Below are 19,325 nucleotides of genomic sequence, written 5' to 3'. Positions count from 1 at the left end.
GGCAGAGAGAACATGAACATATCACATTTAGAAACAACGGCACTTTAACAAAAGAACACCAGACTGAAGCTGTTTGAGGGTTGAACTTTGCCCACATTAAGATCCTGATCTGGGTTTTCGATGTTGGCTGAGCCCAGCAGGTTTTAATGTAGACCTGGATTTATATGGTCTGCGAAGAACCACATTTATCCATATTTTGTGCTAGCAGCCTGAGATCATGCAAAATTTACAGTGAGATGCTGGACTTTTACTTGTAACAGAATATTTCTTCACTGTTGCATCATTACTTTTACTTAAGGAACGTCACAGGATCTGAGCACAGTACTTCTGTTACTGCTGAGAAACATGCTGAAACTCAAAAACAGGGAAATACAACTTAAACTTTAGCTCTTTCTATACAAACTGAAACCACCAGTTGTTCAACAAGTGTAAGACAGACAGAATGATACATAGAGCTAGAGATAAATAGACAGACAGGACTGGCTAGCGTCATTAACGTTAGCTTCTTACCTAACAACTCTTATAACTAATGTAACCTGTGATCATGGAAACGAGGAAACGGAAACAAACAAATATCTAAACAAATATGTAAATATTAAAAATATGACTTAATAAAAACGACCTGTGGGTAAAGATTAAGCTGGTGTAAAACAAAAAACCTCCTTATCTGCTGTTTAACGAGCCGGTTGCCAAGAAGCGTTTGCTCGTTGTTAGGCAAAAACGTCATCAGCACGCATGCGCAGTGGGACAGCGTGCGTCTCCTAGCAACGCGGCGGAGAGGGTCAGTGATAAAGTGTTAAAATGATAACGGTGGGAAGCAGAAACATCTGTTGTTGTATCGGCAGCACCACGATTCACATCCAGAAATATTATCTCTGAAAATATGAAAAAGTTTGCTTTGTGATAGCAGTTAAAATGTATGCGAATACATGTTAAAATGCCATGAAAGTAAGACTTCCGGTCCTTCGCAATCTTCAAAATAAAAGTCATCTGACTGCAGATGCGGATTTGCAGACTTACTATTATCAATACATGATGCTGATAATACTTTTTTTTTTTTTTAAATACTTATAATAGAGTATTTATACATGGTTGTGTCCGTACTTCCACCAACACAGCAACGTTTAAGATCTGAGAACTTCCTCCACAAATGTCAGACGGACATCCACAGATTTTAGAAGTCTTTATTTCTAGTGTTCACAGTTTAACATTCGTCTCTTCAGGCTTGTGATACATGAGGCAACACAACTGCTGGCTGCCACAGCTTGACATGTTTCCTGACAGCAGATCCCTGAAGCAAACAGAGCAACATTGCTGAAGGGAAGTTGCCATGTTGAGTTGCTGCCCAAATATGAGAAAGAAAAATAAAACACCCAGATGAGAACTCATTAGAAAATAAGTCACTGAGGTTTAATCAGCTGGGTTCAGTCCTACAGAGCACAAGAGGAAGTCTTTGGTGTATCGGTTATCACTGTAAACTGTAGTTTACACCCTGAACTGAAATTGATCCTCCTCAGTTTTTGGCTTAAAAGGTACAGTTTGATGTTTTTGGAAAGAGTCTTATTCTCTTTACCTCCGAGAGTGAGGTGTTCAGATAAATATCACTTTCATATCTCTGCAGGTACAGAGTTTGAGTCAGAAAGTAGTTAGCCTAGCTTAGCATAATGACTAGAAGCAGCAGTTTAACAGTATTTCCCAAAGTGTTGAACTATTCTGCTAAGCTAGGCTAAACTTGTCCTGTAGGTGACAGAAATAAAACTGGTTTCTATTTTTCTGATCTAACTCTGGGATCCTGAGTTGTGAACCTGAGGAGAAATTTTCCCCAAAATCAAGGAACATTTAGGTCAGTTTACATCATTCAATCATACCAAAATTAAGGCTAATTACTGCAGCTGTCACCCTGATGTGCCACCACAGACTGATTCTGGTTCACAGGCTGGTAGTTTAGCCACTGAATGAGTCTGTTAGCTTCCTGATCTGTTTGAAAATACACCAAAACTGTTGTAGCATGTTTTACTGACTGATTTTCCCACCATTAAGGCTTTTATATGATAACAACAAGCTTGACCAATCAAAGTGTATAAGGAAAGAGGAAGGAGCTGCACGTAGGATTTAAGCTCCAAGAATTTCTGAGCAGAGGAGGCCTGGTGGTTGATGAAGAAATTAGTTAGCATATTAGCAAGTAAACTGCAAATACAAAGGACCGAGACCAGACCCCTGAGGAACCCCACAACCACTCAGTGACAGTTATTGGGATGATCATCTTGCTCTTTGTTGACTGGACACATTTACTTTATCAGATAGTGTTGTTTTACAGCCTGTTCTGCTGCTCCTAGTGGACAAAAAGCTTAACTGGGAATAATCAAAACAGTGGGGTTCACTCTCACGAGTTGCTTAAGTTCCCTAAAGAAGGTGTATTACATAAGTCAGATATCATTTAGTGTTTGATGGTCCTGTGGCACCGTGTGATGTGTGTGACAGATGAGTGACAGACTAACTGCAGAGGAAAAAAACACACTTTAGGCAGCAATAAGGCAGTTTCATGTTGCAATTAACATTGAATGATTAGCATAGATGCTATTTGCTTCTTTGTCAATTAATCCACGCTAAAAAAAACTGAATTCCCTCTATTTTTCTTCCCTTATTTTTGGCTTTAAGAAATTGCTTCCTTTCGGCAACTTAGGTCCCTTCAGACATACACAATCAAGCTCATTGTGCAATTTCAGGACCTTCAGTCGCAGTTCATAATTCATTTTCTTTACAGCACGGCAGAGCTAATACATCATGAGAAAGAATAAAAAGTTATTATGTTAATTCATAAGACATTTATTCATCTGCAAACTGTGGTAATCTGTTGAAGTCCCTCAAATGCCTCTTGCTAAGATAATGTTAGCAATGCTAATGTTATAGCTTTAATGTAGCCATTAAATATCAACAGAGACATTTAAGGGCAAATTGCGGCTTATTTATGAAGTAAATTTAATGTATCAATGAAGTTTTATATGAATGGATTTGTCATATTTAAAAGCGCCGATGTGGATTTTTTTTCTGGTTTAGTGAGGTCATTTAGTTTTCGAAGGACTTATTGTTTAATATGCTGTAAATTTGAATTTCTTTCTTGAATTTGATTGAATGTATTTTGCATTTTCATTATCATATCATATCAAACCAGATAAAATCAAATGTTAGCTAACACAGAGCAATAAAGTTAATTCTTGACCTTTTAACTCAAAGCCACTAAGTAGCTTTTTTCTGTCACTAGTAATATTATCCAAGAAATGTCTGGTATTCGTTTTGTTAACATTAATTGATTTCTTTTTTTTTTTTTTTGGTAAGGTGCAGCTGTATATTAATATAGTTTATTATTTTTCTCATTAAGGGCGACTGAAGGTCCTGATGTGATCAGATTGTGATTGTGGACTGTCAGTGCAGCTAGCAAATTAGCGGTAGCTTGCTAACACCTGGGCTGCAGCAGCTCTTATCTCCACCTCCATCTCTCTCTGTCCCTCCCTCCATCTCTCCAGCCCTCCCTCAGTACTCTGGCAGTGTCTCGTCGTAGTCCATGATGCTCAGTTCGTGCCTCCTCTGTCGGACAGCGAGGGTCAGGTCCGCAGTGGAGCCTGGAGGTCCATAGGCAGGAGGGCTGTGAGCTGAAAACTGGCTCGGGGGCTCCATCTGAGGACTCCCTGCGAGGAGGGTGGCCTCCTCTGCCTCCTGACCCAGAGGAGGGCTTTCCGGCTGGGCCTCCTCATCTTCCTCCTCCTCCTCCTCTTCGTCCTCCTCCTCCTTCGCCTCGCCCTCCTGCTGCTCCTCCTCCTGGCTTTGATTGGTCGGTCTGAAGAGCTGCCGTGCATGCTGCTCCAGGAAGGAGCCGACGGCCAAGGGGGATTCGATGGGGGAGAGGGAGAGGGGGGAGGAGGAGCAGGAGGGGAGGTGCAGAGGGGAGGTAGAGAAGGACTCCACACCTCCATTTATTATACCAACAGAGGAAGAAGAGGAAGGGTAGAGCTTGTGGCTGCCCTGAGGGGCTGGTAAGGCGACGCTGCTGCCATTTGACCTGAGGGTGAAAGAGATGACATTACAAGATCACCATCAACTGTGTCTTCTGTTCTGATTGGTTAAGACACCTGTGACGTCACTGAAAGTGCTTTACCTGCTGCAGACGTCCTGAGGCTGGCTGTATGTGTGTGTGTCGGCGTGTGTGTCCAGGTGGATCTGGCTGTACAGGTGAAGCATCTCAGTCTGTAGATTCTGGGTGACTCTCCTCAGGGCGACACAGCGACTCTCACAGGCCGACAGCTCCGCTCTGACGCACAAACAACACGACCAGCAGTCAGTGACTGTGTTTACACACACATCCTGGTTTCAATCCTATTTGGGATCTGATGTTTACATGGAACATTAGAAACCAGATTATCTCCCTGTTTACATGATCATAACAGCATCATCTGATCGGCTGCAGATCTTTATTCTGAACATTTCAGTCACTTGTTTCTCTACGAACAGTGTTCAGAAATATAGATCAGATGTTTACATGTAAAAGTTTCACCTCTAAGGCTCAAAGAAACAGCCAAAGATTTGTGGTGATGACGCCTCACAAAGCACATCAGAGAGAATAAACTGACTCTGACCTGCTTTGGGCCTTTGTGTCCTCCAGAAGTTTCTTCTGATCCAGGATCAGCTGATCTTTCTTGGCCAGCTGGTTCTCCAGCTCTGCTATCCTGTGATTGGCTGCTTCCAGCTTCTGTCTCTGCTGGACATCACTGTCCTTCAGCCGCTGGTACTCCTTACCCACACTGCACTGCAGCATGGACGCCTCCTGACAAACACACATGGAGACAAAGAGCATGAAGCATGTCCTAAAATTCACTCAAATAAGGTCAACCATCAAACTGCCCTTTATAACACTGCACAACAAACGGCTTCAAATTCTCTACCTGCACGATTTTCTTTTAGTTTAGCTGTTTCATCAAGCAACTATAGCAAATATCTCACCATCACCATCATCATTCATATTCTAAGAAGCTAGTAATTATGTCCAGCTACAAAAAAAGGCTGAAAACCCTTCAGTTATAGCAAATAGACAACATAGAGTTGTTTCTATGGAGACAACACAGCGTTTCGTCTCATGTTATTGGTGTAAACTGACAAAAAGTTTGTAGCATTGTGAGTAAATCCAAGTTTTTAACTAATCTCGCCAAGAATCTTTCAACTTGAATGATCCATGTGACCCCAAAGGTTGCTTAAATGACACCTGTCCTCAAACTGTATAAGTTTCAGTTAATGGACGTTCTTTCTATTCTGTTGATGGTGGCATTTTCCTTCTAAACCATTTAGAAACACTGGTGTCCTCACAAAAGGGTAGTTTTTACTGAACATCCCCAAAGTATGCCTCAGCGAGTGTGTGTGTGTGTGTGTGTGTGTGTGTGTGTGTGTGTGTGTGTCCTCACAGTGCAGCCTTGTGTCTCTCCTCCCTCCAGCTGTTCTGTCAGACCTCTGTTAGTTTCTCTCAGCAGGACGAGTTGCTGGTTCAACAGGAAGATCTGCTGCTGCAGCTGCTCACTGCTGCACAGCTGGAGACACACACAGTAAAGTCCTAAACACCGATTTAATACATTAAAACACTAAAATATTACAACACAGATGTTTCTGTAATTACGGGGTTAGATTGTGGACCAAAACCATTTTTAATATCAATCTGATCTCATTGAAATAATCACATTAAATACATAACAATAATAAATAACTTTTTAATAAAACATGTTTTATAATCACAACAACTTTCTTTTCAAAGACAAATTTCCACCCTGGTAGACAATAAAGATATTCTATTCTAAGTCATATGCATTAGAAACGAATTGAATAATGTCATCAGCCAATAGGAGTTCTCCTCACCTTGAGTGACAGCTGGGTCAGCTGGTGCTCTGCATTGTAAGCCTTGTTATTGGCTTTCTGAAGCTCCGCCTCCAGATCCCTCAACCTGCTCTGGCACTCCTGAAGCTCGCTCTGAAACAGCCAATCACGACACAGGTTGTTTTTTTTTTTTACACGACTCTTTATACTGATGATGTGCTGTTGTGTGCTGTGTTGAAGCAGCTCATTAGAAGTCCATTGTCCAATCCATTAGCTAACTTGTGTGTATGTTTATCATCTTGGTTACACAAATACACATTGTTGGATACGTGTGTGTGCATACTGTGTGTCTTAGTGTGTACATCTATCTGCATTATCTCTGCTGTGTGCGAATGAATGTGTGCTTCAGTGTGTACTATCTATTCCTTCAGTCTCTGGTTGTCTCTCTGCTGTGTGTGTGTGTGTGTGTGTGTGTGTGTGTGTGTGTGTGTGTGTAACTGTACCTTTAGTCTCTGGTTGTCTCTCTGCTCTTCTTGTTGTTGCAGCAGCAGTTGTTGGATGTGTGTGTGCAGCTGCTTGGTTTGTGTGTGTGTGTCCTGTTGCAGTTGTGTGTACCGTCGCTGCTCTTCCTCTAAACTCATCTTCAGAGATCGAATCTCTTCGTCCTGAACGCTCAGCTGGCCCTTCTGCAGAAGATTTGAAGGAAACAAAAAAATTAAATCAACACTTGGGTTGTGGGACGTTAACATGCATGTGTTTACTTGTGTGTGTTACCATGGCGACGCTGTGCTCCTCCAGCGCCGTGGCACTGATGACTCTCCGCAGCAGACGGCGGTTTCTGATGGCGTGTTGCTGACGTTTGAAACGCTCGTACTGCAGCTGACTGTGGACCAGCAACAACTGACTCCTCAGAGACTGAAGCTCCTCCCCCTGGGCGGGACCTGACACACACATCAACACGCACACACAGAGCGGGTATAAGTTCATTTACGCTGTGCGTTCAAATCCCCGCAGGAAGTCTGGAGTGTTGCAGATTTATTATTGCTGCTGAGATCAGATATAAAACTGATTTTAAACCGTTTTTACCCCATTTCTGCTTATTTCCTTTAATCTGTATAAGAGGAAACCATAGACTGTATAAAAGAGATGAACGTAGCTTCCATGTCTTATAGACAGTCTATGGAGGAAACTAGGAGGTGAAAGCTCCTGTTCTGTCCTCTAAGAAAGACCTCTGGGTGGCGCTAAAATAAATGACAGTGTATCCACGGGGCACCAAATTTCATAACAGCCTATTTACTAGTTGTCGAGGTGTTTTAGTCTGGCAGAGCTACTTTTTAGCGGCTAGCTGAGACACCAACAACAACAACAACACAGTGGAAGAATGAGCAAGTCAGATTAGTCTAGTTAGTCTGGTTAGTAGTGGTCTACCAGTTAGGTCAGTCTCACTACCGTTCATGTACATACTGATTCAACAGCTTTACAGCTCAATCAAATCAATCAATATTTTAGAAAATCTAATTAGAGTGTGTGTCAGTGTCCAAACTCTAAAAAGGGTTCATCTGTGTGGTGGCCATTTTAGGACCTCCTAACATCTTCTGTTACATTTTAACAACGATCCACAAACTCTGAGCAGTTTGACTCCACTGAAACTGTAAAATGTGTTTGACAGTTTTGATACAACAAACCATAACCTTCCAATTCATGCTCATGCTGATTTAATGCATAAATCAGGCAGTTCAGTCAAATCAAGCCATGGTTCAAAAACACAAGAGATAATTCAGTCACAGATTAAAGTCGTGTAGCTGCAAAGAGTGGAATAATAAAAAAGGGAAACTAAATTTTAACAATCAATTTAAAACCAATTGAAGAAAAACACAAACAGAATCCACAAAATTGATCCAACAAATCCAATTTTTTTTATGTTTTTCTTATTTTCTCTATGTTTATTATTATGCATCGAAATACCAAGACTACTTCCTTCCATGTGTAAAATCTTACGTGGTAATTATTCAAAATCCATAAATATAAATTAATTATGTTAATCAGGTGAGTCTATGTGTTTTATCAGTGTTAGTTTCTGGTACCTTTGGTTTTCATGCTCTGCTGTTTACCTCCAAAATGACTCCGATCCACCGACTTACTCACTGCTGACAACCTGCCACACACACACATACACACACACACACACACACACACACACACACACACACACACACACAATTAAGTGGATGAGAGGAAAGGAAACATCAGAGACAAATGACCGAGTCGGGGCACCACAGGGATCCATTTTGGGTCCACGGTCGTTTAGTGTCTGTGTTAATGATCTCCATGGTAACAGTCTCACCTCCTGCTGAGGTATTCGTGGGCGTCGTGTCCGTGGACGATCAGCTGATCCAAAACCTCCAGAGGAGAAAAGGAGGTTTGATCCTCCTCCCTCTCCTCCCCCTCTCCTTTTCCTCCTCCCTCCTCCTGCTCCACCACTGCTCTCTCCTGCACCTCCTACAGGACACAACATCTTAAAGCTTAAACTAACAGTTATTTTTACTTTACAGTAATCTATCAACTATTTTATTGATTACATGGTCAGTTAAAAGGATAGTTTTTGTAGTGGGGTGGTATGAGGTGCTTATCCATAGTCAGTGTATGACATACAGGAGGTGGTGGTTGGCAGCAGAAATAAAAACAGTTTAGCCACCAAAAAAATTCAACATCAATTTAAGTGCACACTATATTTAAAATATATTCACTGCTTTACATTAATTGTGAAAATGTTCTAAATATAACGTATACACTTAAGCTGATGTTAACATTCTTAGGTGAGCCTTTTTTTAGGTAACTGAAATACATTTTTCTGCTGCCCCCGTCCACAGTAGTACATTGCATAGGGTCTCCTGCCTGCTCCTCCAAACTGTGGGCATGCTGACCACCATCTACTGTAGGTAATACACTGACTATGTATACGTACATCATACAACCCCACTTCTAAATATCCAAACTATCACTTTAAGTCCCTATGAGACTCTATAAGTTGTCAAAAATACTGACAAAGATCCCTCACAAGTTAGAGAAAAGTAATTGCTTCAGTTCAGTTTAGTCTGCTTTAGTTTACCTGCGTCTTCTTCCTGATGAAGAGCGTGGCGACTCGGGGGAGAGCGAGCTCAAACAGGGGCTCATACGGAGGGGTGGGGCTGTGCTCGCCGTGGGCGTGGCCAAAGAGGGTGGACACTCCCACCTCTGCTGAGGGGTGAGGAGGGGTGAAGCAGAGTGAGATTGAGCAGGGAGAGGGTGGGAGCGTTGAGCCTGATGAGAGCTCGTTACAGCCTGGGGTGGAGGTGAGGAGGACGGGCTGAGAGGGGGAGGAGGAGGAGGAGGAGGACGAAGAGGAGGAAGAGGGAGGCTGCTGCGATCTGACGTCTGGAGAGAGACAGACAGACAGACAGACAGACAGACAGGAACATGAAGAACTCATCATCAGTCTGGACCTTCAACAACAGTCAGACAGTCGAGGATCGAAGGATAAAAAATTTACATTCACACACACCTGTACAGGTGATAAATCAGATCAACTAACCTTCACTGTTGTTGTTGATGACGTCACTCTGGCCTCTTCCTTCCTTCTCTGTGATTGGCTGAATGGACGAGCCCTCCCGCTCTGTGACCAGTTTCACCTGTGAGGGAGAGAGAGAGAGCGAGACTCTTTCACAATAAAAGCTCTCCAGTGACGAGAACAGAGCTAAACGTCTACCTGCAGTGATCTCACCTGGTTGTTGTTGTCTGGAGTCAGACCGCCGTATTGGTTCTCCTCAGTCAGCGGTGTCATGGGGATGGTGGCTGATGAGGGACATTTCACACCTGCTAACACAAGAGAGAGGTGATTTATCGATTAATCAATCCGGATGATCATGTGTCACCTGAGTCTCACCTGAGAGGGAGGTGGTCCTGCTGAGTGGGTGGGCGGAGCCTGTAGCAGCAGTTTCAGGAGGGGGCGTCGACAAACCACACTGTGAGGAGGGGCTCCATGTGACATCATCAGCCTGAAAACACATATATGTGAGGAGGTAAGGAAGTGAGGAAGGGAGGAAGGGAGGGAGGGAAGACAGCATTGAGTATCACCTGTACTGAGTGTTACCTGCACTGAGTGTTACCTGTATGTAGGAGTTGTTGAGTGTCAGCTGAGGCAGAGTCCGACATCCAGGCAGCGAAGGACAAACTGAATTTCCTGTCAGCCGAACAGAATGAGAGTCAAACATTAAGACCTTAAACAGGAACTACAGCTGGTAGGACAGATTTTTACCACTGACAGGCTCAAATTGTGATTCTAAGTGTGTGACAGTATTATGTAAAGGATCCCTACAGAGACAGACCTGGAAGATCCTTTTGGTTTAATCAGAAAAGGCTGTTAAAACGCTCTCTTCAAAGCCACAAGACTCCATTGACAAAAACAGTAATTTTACCTTGCAGAACACAGGGGTTGCTGGTGCACTGCTGCCTCGATTGGTTAGTTTGTTTATGTTATTGTGTGGGTTTGGGTCCAACACAATATTTGTGTGACACACAGTAACACTTAGAAACTAATCAGTCAATGCAGCGGCACACTAGCCATCCTCAAGCTCTGCAAATAAAAAGACTGCTTTTTTCAATGGAGTCTGGTGCCATCGGAAGAGAGCGATATAAAGGCAGTTTTTGGTGAAACAAAACACGACAACTTTTAGAGGACGCATTTTGATGATTTTAATTGCCCCACAGGATCACATTACAGCCACTGTAGCCAGTTTGCAGCCTGTTCAAGCTGCCAACTAAGGGACCCGTCCATCTACTGGACCAATTCCAAAACCTTTAGTACCTGACCCACTATTTTAAACCCATTATATGTAAAAAAATATATATATATATATGTGTATATATATATGTGTGTGTGTGTGTGTGTGTGTGTGTGTGACACTGACCTGAGCTGCTCACAGTCTCTGGGGTGAGGTTCAGGGCAGGGAGGGGGGAGGAGAGTGACTGGGGTCTGGGTGAGGAGGGGGGAGGGTCTCTCATGGAGGAGTAAATTTCCTCCTCACAGGAAGACTCCAGAGGATCCAGGGACACTCTGGAGCACTCGATCACAATGTCATGGACTTCATAACACCTCCACCTGAGACGGACAGGAAGTCACAGAAGACTCACATCGTTTTTGTTTTGTTTTCAGGGCAGAAAATGTGATGTCACGTATTTCTGCACCAATCAGGATTCAACTGTATATGAATCACAGTCTGGTGTCAGTTATTAGTTATTGTTAGTGTGTATGTGTATATGTATTTTATTTTGAAAATTCAGGCTGCAGATTTCAGTAGGATCAAGATCAGGATCAGGATCAGGATCAGGTTCTGGGTCAGTGTTCAAACTGGACTGTGTGTGTTAACTGTTCACTCACCTGGACGGGTCCAGTTCATAGTCCTGAGTCCCTGTGACCAACTCTGGGTGAACCCGGACATGTTCCAACATCGGCTGAGAGAGGGAGGGAGGGAGGGAGAGAGAGGGAGAGGGAGATAGAGAGAGAGAGGGAGAGGGAGAGAGAGAGGGAGTGAGAGATAGAGAGAGGGAAGGAGAAAGAGAGAGAGGGAGTGAGAGATTGAAAGAGAGAGAGAAAGAGAAAGAGAGAGAGAGGGAGATAGAGAGAGAGAGGGAGTGAGAGATAGAGAGAGGGAGTGGGAGGGAGAGAAATTGGACCATTTTCATCACGTTTATTTATTTGGATCCCATTCGCTGTCTCTGTGGTCGCAGCTTCTCTTCCGTCTCAAATTCTTTAGTTTAAAACAAACTGAAGAACTGGAAGGAACGAGGTCAACTACATCTCCCAGGGTGCATTTCACTAAAAGGCAGCCAATAACGGAGCTTCACATTATCAGTGAGTTGAAGTTAAACATTAAACTGCTGAGAAGACTGAAATAAAACAGCAGTTAAAACAGCAGTTTACTGTCACACTTTTCCATCGCAGCAGCAGCTGAGGATCATGGGTGTTGTAGTATTTAGAGACAGAACATAAACCTGTATAATGGTTATATCATCTAGGAGACATACATTTCTACGTTTGGTGACATTCAAAGATCCGTTAAAGTCTGATCGTCTCTCCAGCAGCTCCTGAATCTCTCTGCTGGTGTTTATTTCAGCTTCAGCTCATGTTATCTGAGAAATGGAGCAGCTGGTATTTACAGCAGCTATTTCTGTGTAACTGTGTGTCACACTGACTGTCTGGCAGCAGCACTGGAAACCAGTAGGGCAGCTGTTATCGGACTGACACGTGAACTGGTCTGATATGGCTGACTGCTCATTTAATTTGTGATCAATTAGTCTTCATTTACATTAATGAAATTAAATCTAGATATTAAAAACAAGACATCTTATAGAAAAATACCCCAAACCCTCTGATTATTATCACTTTGGAAATACAGTTCCCATAATGCTTTGGGGGATGTAAACAGGAAGTCTAATGCTATGATGGATTCAGTGAATTTTCAGCCAATATATGTTTACATTTGCAAATATGATGATTCTCGGACTGGTCCCTGCTGGTCTGTACTGGTCTCTCCTAGTCTGTACTGGTCCCTGCTGGTCTGTACTGGTCTCTCCTAGTCTGTACTGGTCTCTCCTAGTCTGTACTGGTCTCTCCTGGTCTGTACTGGTCTCTCCTGGTCTCTGTTGGCCTCTCATGGTCTCTGTTGGCCTCTCCTGGTCTGTACTGGTCTCCCCTGGTCTGTACTGGTCTATTCTGTTCTGTACTGGTCTGTACTGGTCACTTCTGGTCTGTTCTGTTCTGTACTGGTCTGTACAGGTCTCTCCTGGTCTGTTCTGTTCTGTACTGGTCTGTTCTGTTCTGTACTGTTCTGTACTGGTCTCTTCTGGTCTCCTCTGGTCTCTCCTGGTATGTTCTGTTCTGTACTGGTCTGTTCTGTTCTATACTGGTCTGTACTGGTCTCTTCTGGTCTCCTCTGGTCTGTACTGGTCTCTTCTGGTCTCCTCTGGTCTGTACTAGTCTGTACAGGTCTGTACAGGTCTCTCCTGTTCTGTACTGGTCTGTACAGGTCTCTCCTGTTCTGTTCTGGTCTGTACTGGTCTGTACAGGTCTCTCCTGTTCTGTTCTGGTCTGTACTGGTCTGTTCTGGTCTGTACTGGTCTGTACTGGTCTCTTCTGGTCTCCTCTGGTCTGTACTGGTCTCCTCTGGTCTGTACTGGTCTGTTCTGTTCTATACTGGTCTGTACTGGTCTCTTCTGGTCTCCTCTGGTCTGTACTGGTCTCTTCTGGTCTCCTCTGGTCTGTACTAGTCTGTACAGGTCTGTACAGGTCTCTCCTGTTCTGTACTGGTCTGTACAGGTCTCTCCTGTTCTGTTCTGGTCTGTACTGTTCTGTACAGGTCTCTCCTGTTCTGTACTGGTCTGTACTGGTCTGTACTGTTCTGTACTGGTCTGTACTGACCTTGACGACCTCCTGGAAGGTGTCCAGGTTCTCCTTCATGCTGTAGTGCAGTCTCAGGTAGGAGATGAAGTTACAGGGGAACATCCCATACAGCCGGTGGAACAGAGAGTACACACCTGCATGGAGGTGGACCAGGTGGACCCCGGGCACATGACCTGCAGGAGGCAACAAACAGCCAATCAGAACAGCCCAATGATTTAATTACTGTGTTCTAGTTATTAAAGGCAACCTAACGTAATGACTGGTAGGCACCAAAGGTTCAGGGGCTGCAACATAATCCTCCGAGGCAACAATGGCAGTCAAAGTACATCCTCTAAAAGTTCTTGTTTTTACCACCAACAGGCTCAGATTATTATTCTGACAATATTCAGAATGATAAGTGTCTGACAACGTTACGGAAACAGAGATAGACCATCTTTCTCTTTAAAACCACCAGACTCCATTGACGAAAACAGTGATTTTACCTTGCAGAACACAGAAGTTGTTGGTCTTCAGCTGCCTCAATTGATTAGTTTGCTTGTGTTGTTCTGTGACTTTGGTGCTTTAATTCCGGTGCTGTTAATTCGGATCCCATATAATATTTATTATATATATTAATAACCCAAACAAAATAACTGATTCAGGCAGCGGTAGACCAGCAACTCCAGTGTTTTGCAAGATAAAATGTCAGTTTGTCAATGGAGTCTGGTATCTTTCTAAAGCATGAACATGAACTACTGGATCAAATCAAACCTGCTTATACCTACCAGTCATTTCAACAACAAAATATGTAAAAATGGGGCCTAGAAATACTAAAAGTTATCTTTTGAAGGTTTTACCTATTGTTGCATGTAGTATCCTAAGTCGTTTTAGTATACATTATACTGCATATATGTATATATCTGACATTCTTTAAGTATTTATTCAGGTATTTATGCTTTTATTTGATAGAGACAGTGTCCGGGTCAGAAGTTGTTGATGCTCTTACAACTTTTAAAGAAATAAGAAAGTACACAACGTTGAATTTTAATTACTTTTAAGTAATATAGAAGAAAACGTGAAGATTTATAAAGAAATCTGTCAATTATTAGTGAAATTTATTCATTCATTATTTGGTCTACAGAAGGTCAGAAAATGTATCTCACGTCTCAGGTGGACAACATGTTTGTTTACTGTCATAAAAGCAGCTGTTCATACTTGTGACAACATGTTGTGTGTGTGTGTTACCAGGGTTTTTGTAACTCCAGGAGGCGAGGCGTCCAAACACGTCGAAGAAGTCGTAGATGTGTTGTTTCCCCGCCTGAGGGATCATGGGTAACAGAGTGATGAGGACCAGGACTCCGGTGATCAGGACCACCACGTCAGTGTCCGTCTGAGGAAACATAAAACAACTGTGACTGTGAGCGACAACAAACAGCTTGTTTACTGCAAGAAAATGAAGAGGGGTCACATTACACACACAAAAGTCAAAGAAATAAATCATTGTATATTGCATTGCACATAAATGCACAATTTCGATATTATCTTCATGATTGAAACCCTGATTTTTTTTTCGTTTGTAGCTAATGGACCCAGGTAAGACGGCTGCCATATGGTTGCATCAGAGGTGGCAAGTCATTATGACATCACAGCTTACGTTTTATATCTATGATTTAAATTATAACCACATTCAGTCGCAGCTGTTCAAACAGATATTAAAGGTCCCATATTAAGCAAAATTCACTTTTTAATGTATCTTCACCATAAATATGTGTCCTTGATGTGTCAAGAGACCACCAAACTATGAGAGCAGCAAACTATGATCCATCTGTCAGTAAATGTGTAAATATGTGAAAATGTTTAGATTTGGCTCTCCTTATGACATCATAAGGGGGATGTGTTGGTCATGTGACCTCCTCCAGCCCTTCGGCAACCCACTGAAAACCTCCTGACACATTAGCTCCCGCTAATCTCCTCGTGTCTGCTGTGACATTGTAAAGGAATATTTTATCTTATTCTAAACCAAATACAAGTAGGAACTTAAAAAGAGCAGAATATGGGACCTTTAACTTGGGTCAGTGTTATTGCACCTGATAGAAATGATGGACACAGCGACCACATAAATGAGTATGTGAAGGATGACGAACACCTGATGTGAGGAGGCTGAATCATCCTGAAGGGGTTAGTTTTGTAATTACACAGCATCATATTGAAGAAATTTGACACAAAATACTAACTTTAAAAGAATTGTATTGATTTAAATAAGTTAAACTGATTTATTTGCCTCTGCTATCAGATCTGTGTCCATAGCAACGGTCTGTTACACAGAAATAACAGACTGCAGATAATTGATTAGAATCTAGTATTCAACAAAGAGAGAGCAGTGACTCCCTGCTGAGTATTGATATCAGTATTAGTATGAGTACTGGGTACCTTGAGGCAGCGCAGCAGGGAGGGCAGCAGAGGCGAGCGGCTGATGTGATGAACCCAGGGAGGCTGTTTCCTGATCAGGTGACCCAGCAAGGTGAGACCAGCCAGTCTGGTTCCAGGTCGGCTCAGAGACTCATTCAGCCTCTCCAGCAGCAGCTGACGGGTGGGGTACAACAGGTTTATAATGATAAACACACTGTCTCATGTATTGGTGTGATCCAACAGGGTCCGAGGGTCAGCTGACCTTGTGATGAGGCTCTCTGATGGAGGACAGGAGAAGCACCACCTGAGAGGAGGACGAGTCCAGGTAATACTCCACCAGAGAGGAGAGAACAGCACCTCCTCTGTCTGACAGGAGAAACCACATGGTCACACTGAGCGTCTGGACTGAGGTCTGTCTCTGCAGACTACCCACAATTCAGTGCAGCACAGACAGTTGAAGACAGATGTAGAGATATGTGGAGACAGGTGGAGAGACAGGTGGACTCACCTGTGCTCAGTTGCTGGTTCACTGCTGCTCTCACTTGCTCCGCCTCCTGCAGCTCTGAACTGTCCAATGAGAGCAGGAGCTCAGCGATACTCACCTGCTCCTTGGACATCATGAACACCTGAGGTGAAGTATTAAAGTAGAATATTAGAGTAAACGTACTTTATTAGATTAGTTTCTGTCCACCACTGCTGACAGGTCACAACATTCAAACGCTGTTGACATGTTAACACACTAACATTGATCTGATGGCGAATCAGCTATGATGTCACCGATCCACCTTAAAGGACCAGTATGTAGAGTTCACACCAACTTTTCCCAGTGTGTAAGAGAGCCTACGGTGGCCCACAAGGATTCACCCTCCCTTTGCTTTTTCTTGGGCTAAATAAAAAGTCTGATCCTCGTTTGTCACAACACTAAATGGCATCCCTCCTCTTTTTTGTTCTTTTTCTTCCAACCAGTGCATTTATGCCCCCAAATTCAAGCTGCCACCATGTAAAAATCCCTAGTTTGTCCGTTCTGGGCTACTGTAGACACATCTGACATAAAGGTCTCATTCTAAGGTAACGATAACGTAATTCTGAATATTATATTGCATTTCTGCCAATAGATTTGTCAGTGTTTTTTTTAAATTTAGTACTTGTGCTAGCCTGACATCGCCAGACTGGAACCTTAAAGGGCGTTATCAACGGGCGGAGGCTAAAATACCTCTGGACACAACTGGATGGACCAACAAACACATCTTTCTTATCAACAAAAGCTTTTAGTGCAGCCGTTTGTTCGTCCTTCAGAGGAAATACACCACCCATATGTGGCAGCACATTTAACATGTGGTCACATTTCAAAGTGGCAGCCATCTTGGTCGTTATGAAAACCCCTTACCGGCGCTCTTCTGTCAGCCATCAATCAAACCTGCACCATATTATCAGATAATCGGTTGTGATTGGCTCGGCCAAACAGGGGGATCGGACCTGCCAGAGCAAATAAACTGTGAGCTAGCAGGTTTGTCTGGTTTGTCCGCACTTTGGTCTCCTCATCATCCCTGACCTGAGAGGTTCACAGTGAGCAGCACCTGTACTGTGCAGGTGAGGCATCGGAGTCACCTGGAGAGGAAGAGTTGGCACCTCTTTTTATAATCCAAACACAGTATGATACACACACTGATATAACAAACAGGGTCAGTACTTCAGGACACTTCAGGTTACGTATAATACTTCAGTACTTTCACTCAGGTTTGACTGCAGTACTTGTACTTGTACTGGAGTATTTTTATGCAGTGGTATCACTTAATGTACTCCAGTAGTGACAAGTACTGCTGACTGCTGCAGTACTTTGTGTGTGTTTTGTGTTTGTACTGTCTGTTGCATAACCCCCCCACCTCTGATGTCACTGCGTTATGTAATAGGATTATGTGACGTCACAAATACAGATAATTTATCAGCCATGAAGTGATATCGCCGTTTGAAGATAACAGTCAGCATAATCGCCCCAGACTTGCTTAACAGCAGCTCACAACTAGCTGCAGGATGCTAGGCTAGCATGCTAAGTGCAGGATGCTAGGCTAATGCTAACAGCTGAGCTGTCAGTCGGCTGTGTGTTTTGGAGTTTAGCAGGTTAGCTAACAGAGCAGCTGACAGCGTCATCTCCCCGCCTGCAGCTGCTCAGTAACTTCCGGTGCTCGGAAACAAACAGACTCGGTTTAAAGCACGTAACAACAAAGTTTTTAAATAAAGTTTAACTTCAGAGAAACTCGGTTACCTTCAGACCTGTTGGACCGAGCAGGGCGCAGCCATATTGAGCAACACGAAGCCCCGCCCACCGCTGTAACCGGACACCCTGCAGCTGTCAATCAGCGTCAGGAGGCGTTCAGGGCCAGAGGAAAGGATGGGGAAAATGACAACTTCAACTGAGAAAGTGTTTTTTATTTTATTTTATTAGTTTACTGGTAAAGTGAACGTGAGGTGTTATCATTTGTGTGTGTGTATTTTTACGCTGTACTTTTTACACTGTATATATTACATATCTTTGTATACTGTGTCACACTATTCTACTAATGTATTCTGTCATCTTTGTTATCTATAGAAACACCTGTTATCAAACACCTACAAGCAATTTAGAGTCACCAATTAATCTCACCTGCATGTCTTTGGACTGTGGGGGCAGGCTGGACTACCCTGCCAAAACACTATGACTGCAAAGTGCTTTTTGCCAGCCAGTGGATTCAAACCTGGGACCTTCTTGCTGTGAGGCAACAGTGCACCACCATGTTGCCCCCTGCTAATCTTGTTTTACCAACAACAGTGTCCAGTCGAGTCAACAAATTACCAACAAACTCCAAAAAAATAAAGATAATTAAAATGTCCACTTAAACCAGTTGTTCTACATTAATAACAGATGTTCCTGAATGCAACAGTACTGCCACAGGCCCCGCCCCTCTAGAAAACACTACAGTTTATTTACTTGTAAACCTTATTTCCTTATTTTCTCTGATTATAATCTTGGCCTGTGGTGTTTTATGTGTTAAGTCTTGTTGTTCTGACGCAATGTGTTATGTTTAGTGTGTGTGTGTGTGTGTGTGTGAGAGAGAGCAGCAGCTGTGCCCGTTCTCACTCTGATGACTAAAACTCTACTTCTAACACTACTTCACTGATCTGGATTTATGTTGTGCTAATATTTGCACAATTTACTTACATACAGTGGGGCAAAAAAGTATTTAGTCAGCCACCAATTGTGCAAGTTCTCCCACTTAAAAAGATGAGAGAGGCCTGTAATTTTCATCATAGGTACACTTCAACTATGAGAGACAGAATGGGGGGAAAGAATCCAGGAAATCACATTGTAGGATTTTTAAAATTAATTGGTAAATTCCTCAGTAAAATAAGTATTTGGTCACCTACAAACAAGCAAGATTTCTGGCTCTCACAGATCTGTAACTTCTTCTTTAAGAGGCTCCTCTGTCCTCCAGTCGTTACCTGTATTAATGGCACTTGTTTGAACTGGTTATCAGTATAAAAGACACCTGTCCACAACCTCAAACAGTTACACTCCAAACTCCACTATGGCCAAGACCAAAGAGCTGTCAAAGGACACCAGAAACAAAATTGTAGACCTGCACCAGGCTGGAAGACTGAATCTGCAATA

At 43.0% G+C, this 19,325-nt stretch overlaps 1 protein-coding gene across 1 annotated transcript; it reads right to left on the bottom strand.

Moving 5' to 3' along the window:
• Positions 1–1,170: 1,170 nt before the first annotated feature.
• Positions 1,171–18,009, bottom strand: tsc1a (TSC complex subunit 1a). Its single transcript, XM_070833693.1, has 22 exons — positions 17,943–18,009; positions 16,188–16,305; positions 15,942–16,045; positions 15,701–15,853; positions 14,516–14,660; positions 13,310–13,464; positions 11,270–11,343; positions 10,800–10,990; positions 9,999–10,072; positions 9,776–9,887; positions 9,614–9,705; positions 9,425–9,521; positions 8,963–9,267; positions 8,198–8,352; positions 7,938–8,008; positions 6,628–6,794; positions 6,357–6,539; positions 5,896–6,006; positions 5,451–5,573; positions 4,632–4,819; positions 4,154–4,306; positions 1,171–4,057 (listed from the first exon to the last, which is right to left on the bottom strand). Exons 2-22 carry the CDS (start codon positions 16,297–16,299, stop codon positions 3,532–3,534), a joined length of 3,291 nt encoding a protein of 1,096 aa, XP_070689794.1. The 5' UTR covers positions 16,300–16,305; positions 17,943–18,009; the 3' UTR covers positions 1,171–3,531.
• Between the last annotated feature and the right edge of the window lie 1,316 nt (positions 18,010–19,325).

Source organism: Pempheris klunzingeri, chromosome 7 (genome assembly GCF_042242105.1).
Source record: "Pempheris klunzingeri isolate RE-2024b chromosome 7, fPemKlu1.hap1, whole genome shotgun sequence".
Classification (NCBI taxonomy): Eukaryota; Metazoa; Chordata; class Actinopteri; order Acropomatiformes; family Pempheridae; genus Pempheris; species Pempheris klunzingeri.
Note: the sequence above shows the minus strand (reverse complement) of the source record. Positions and strands in the feature narration are given on the sequence as shown.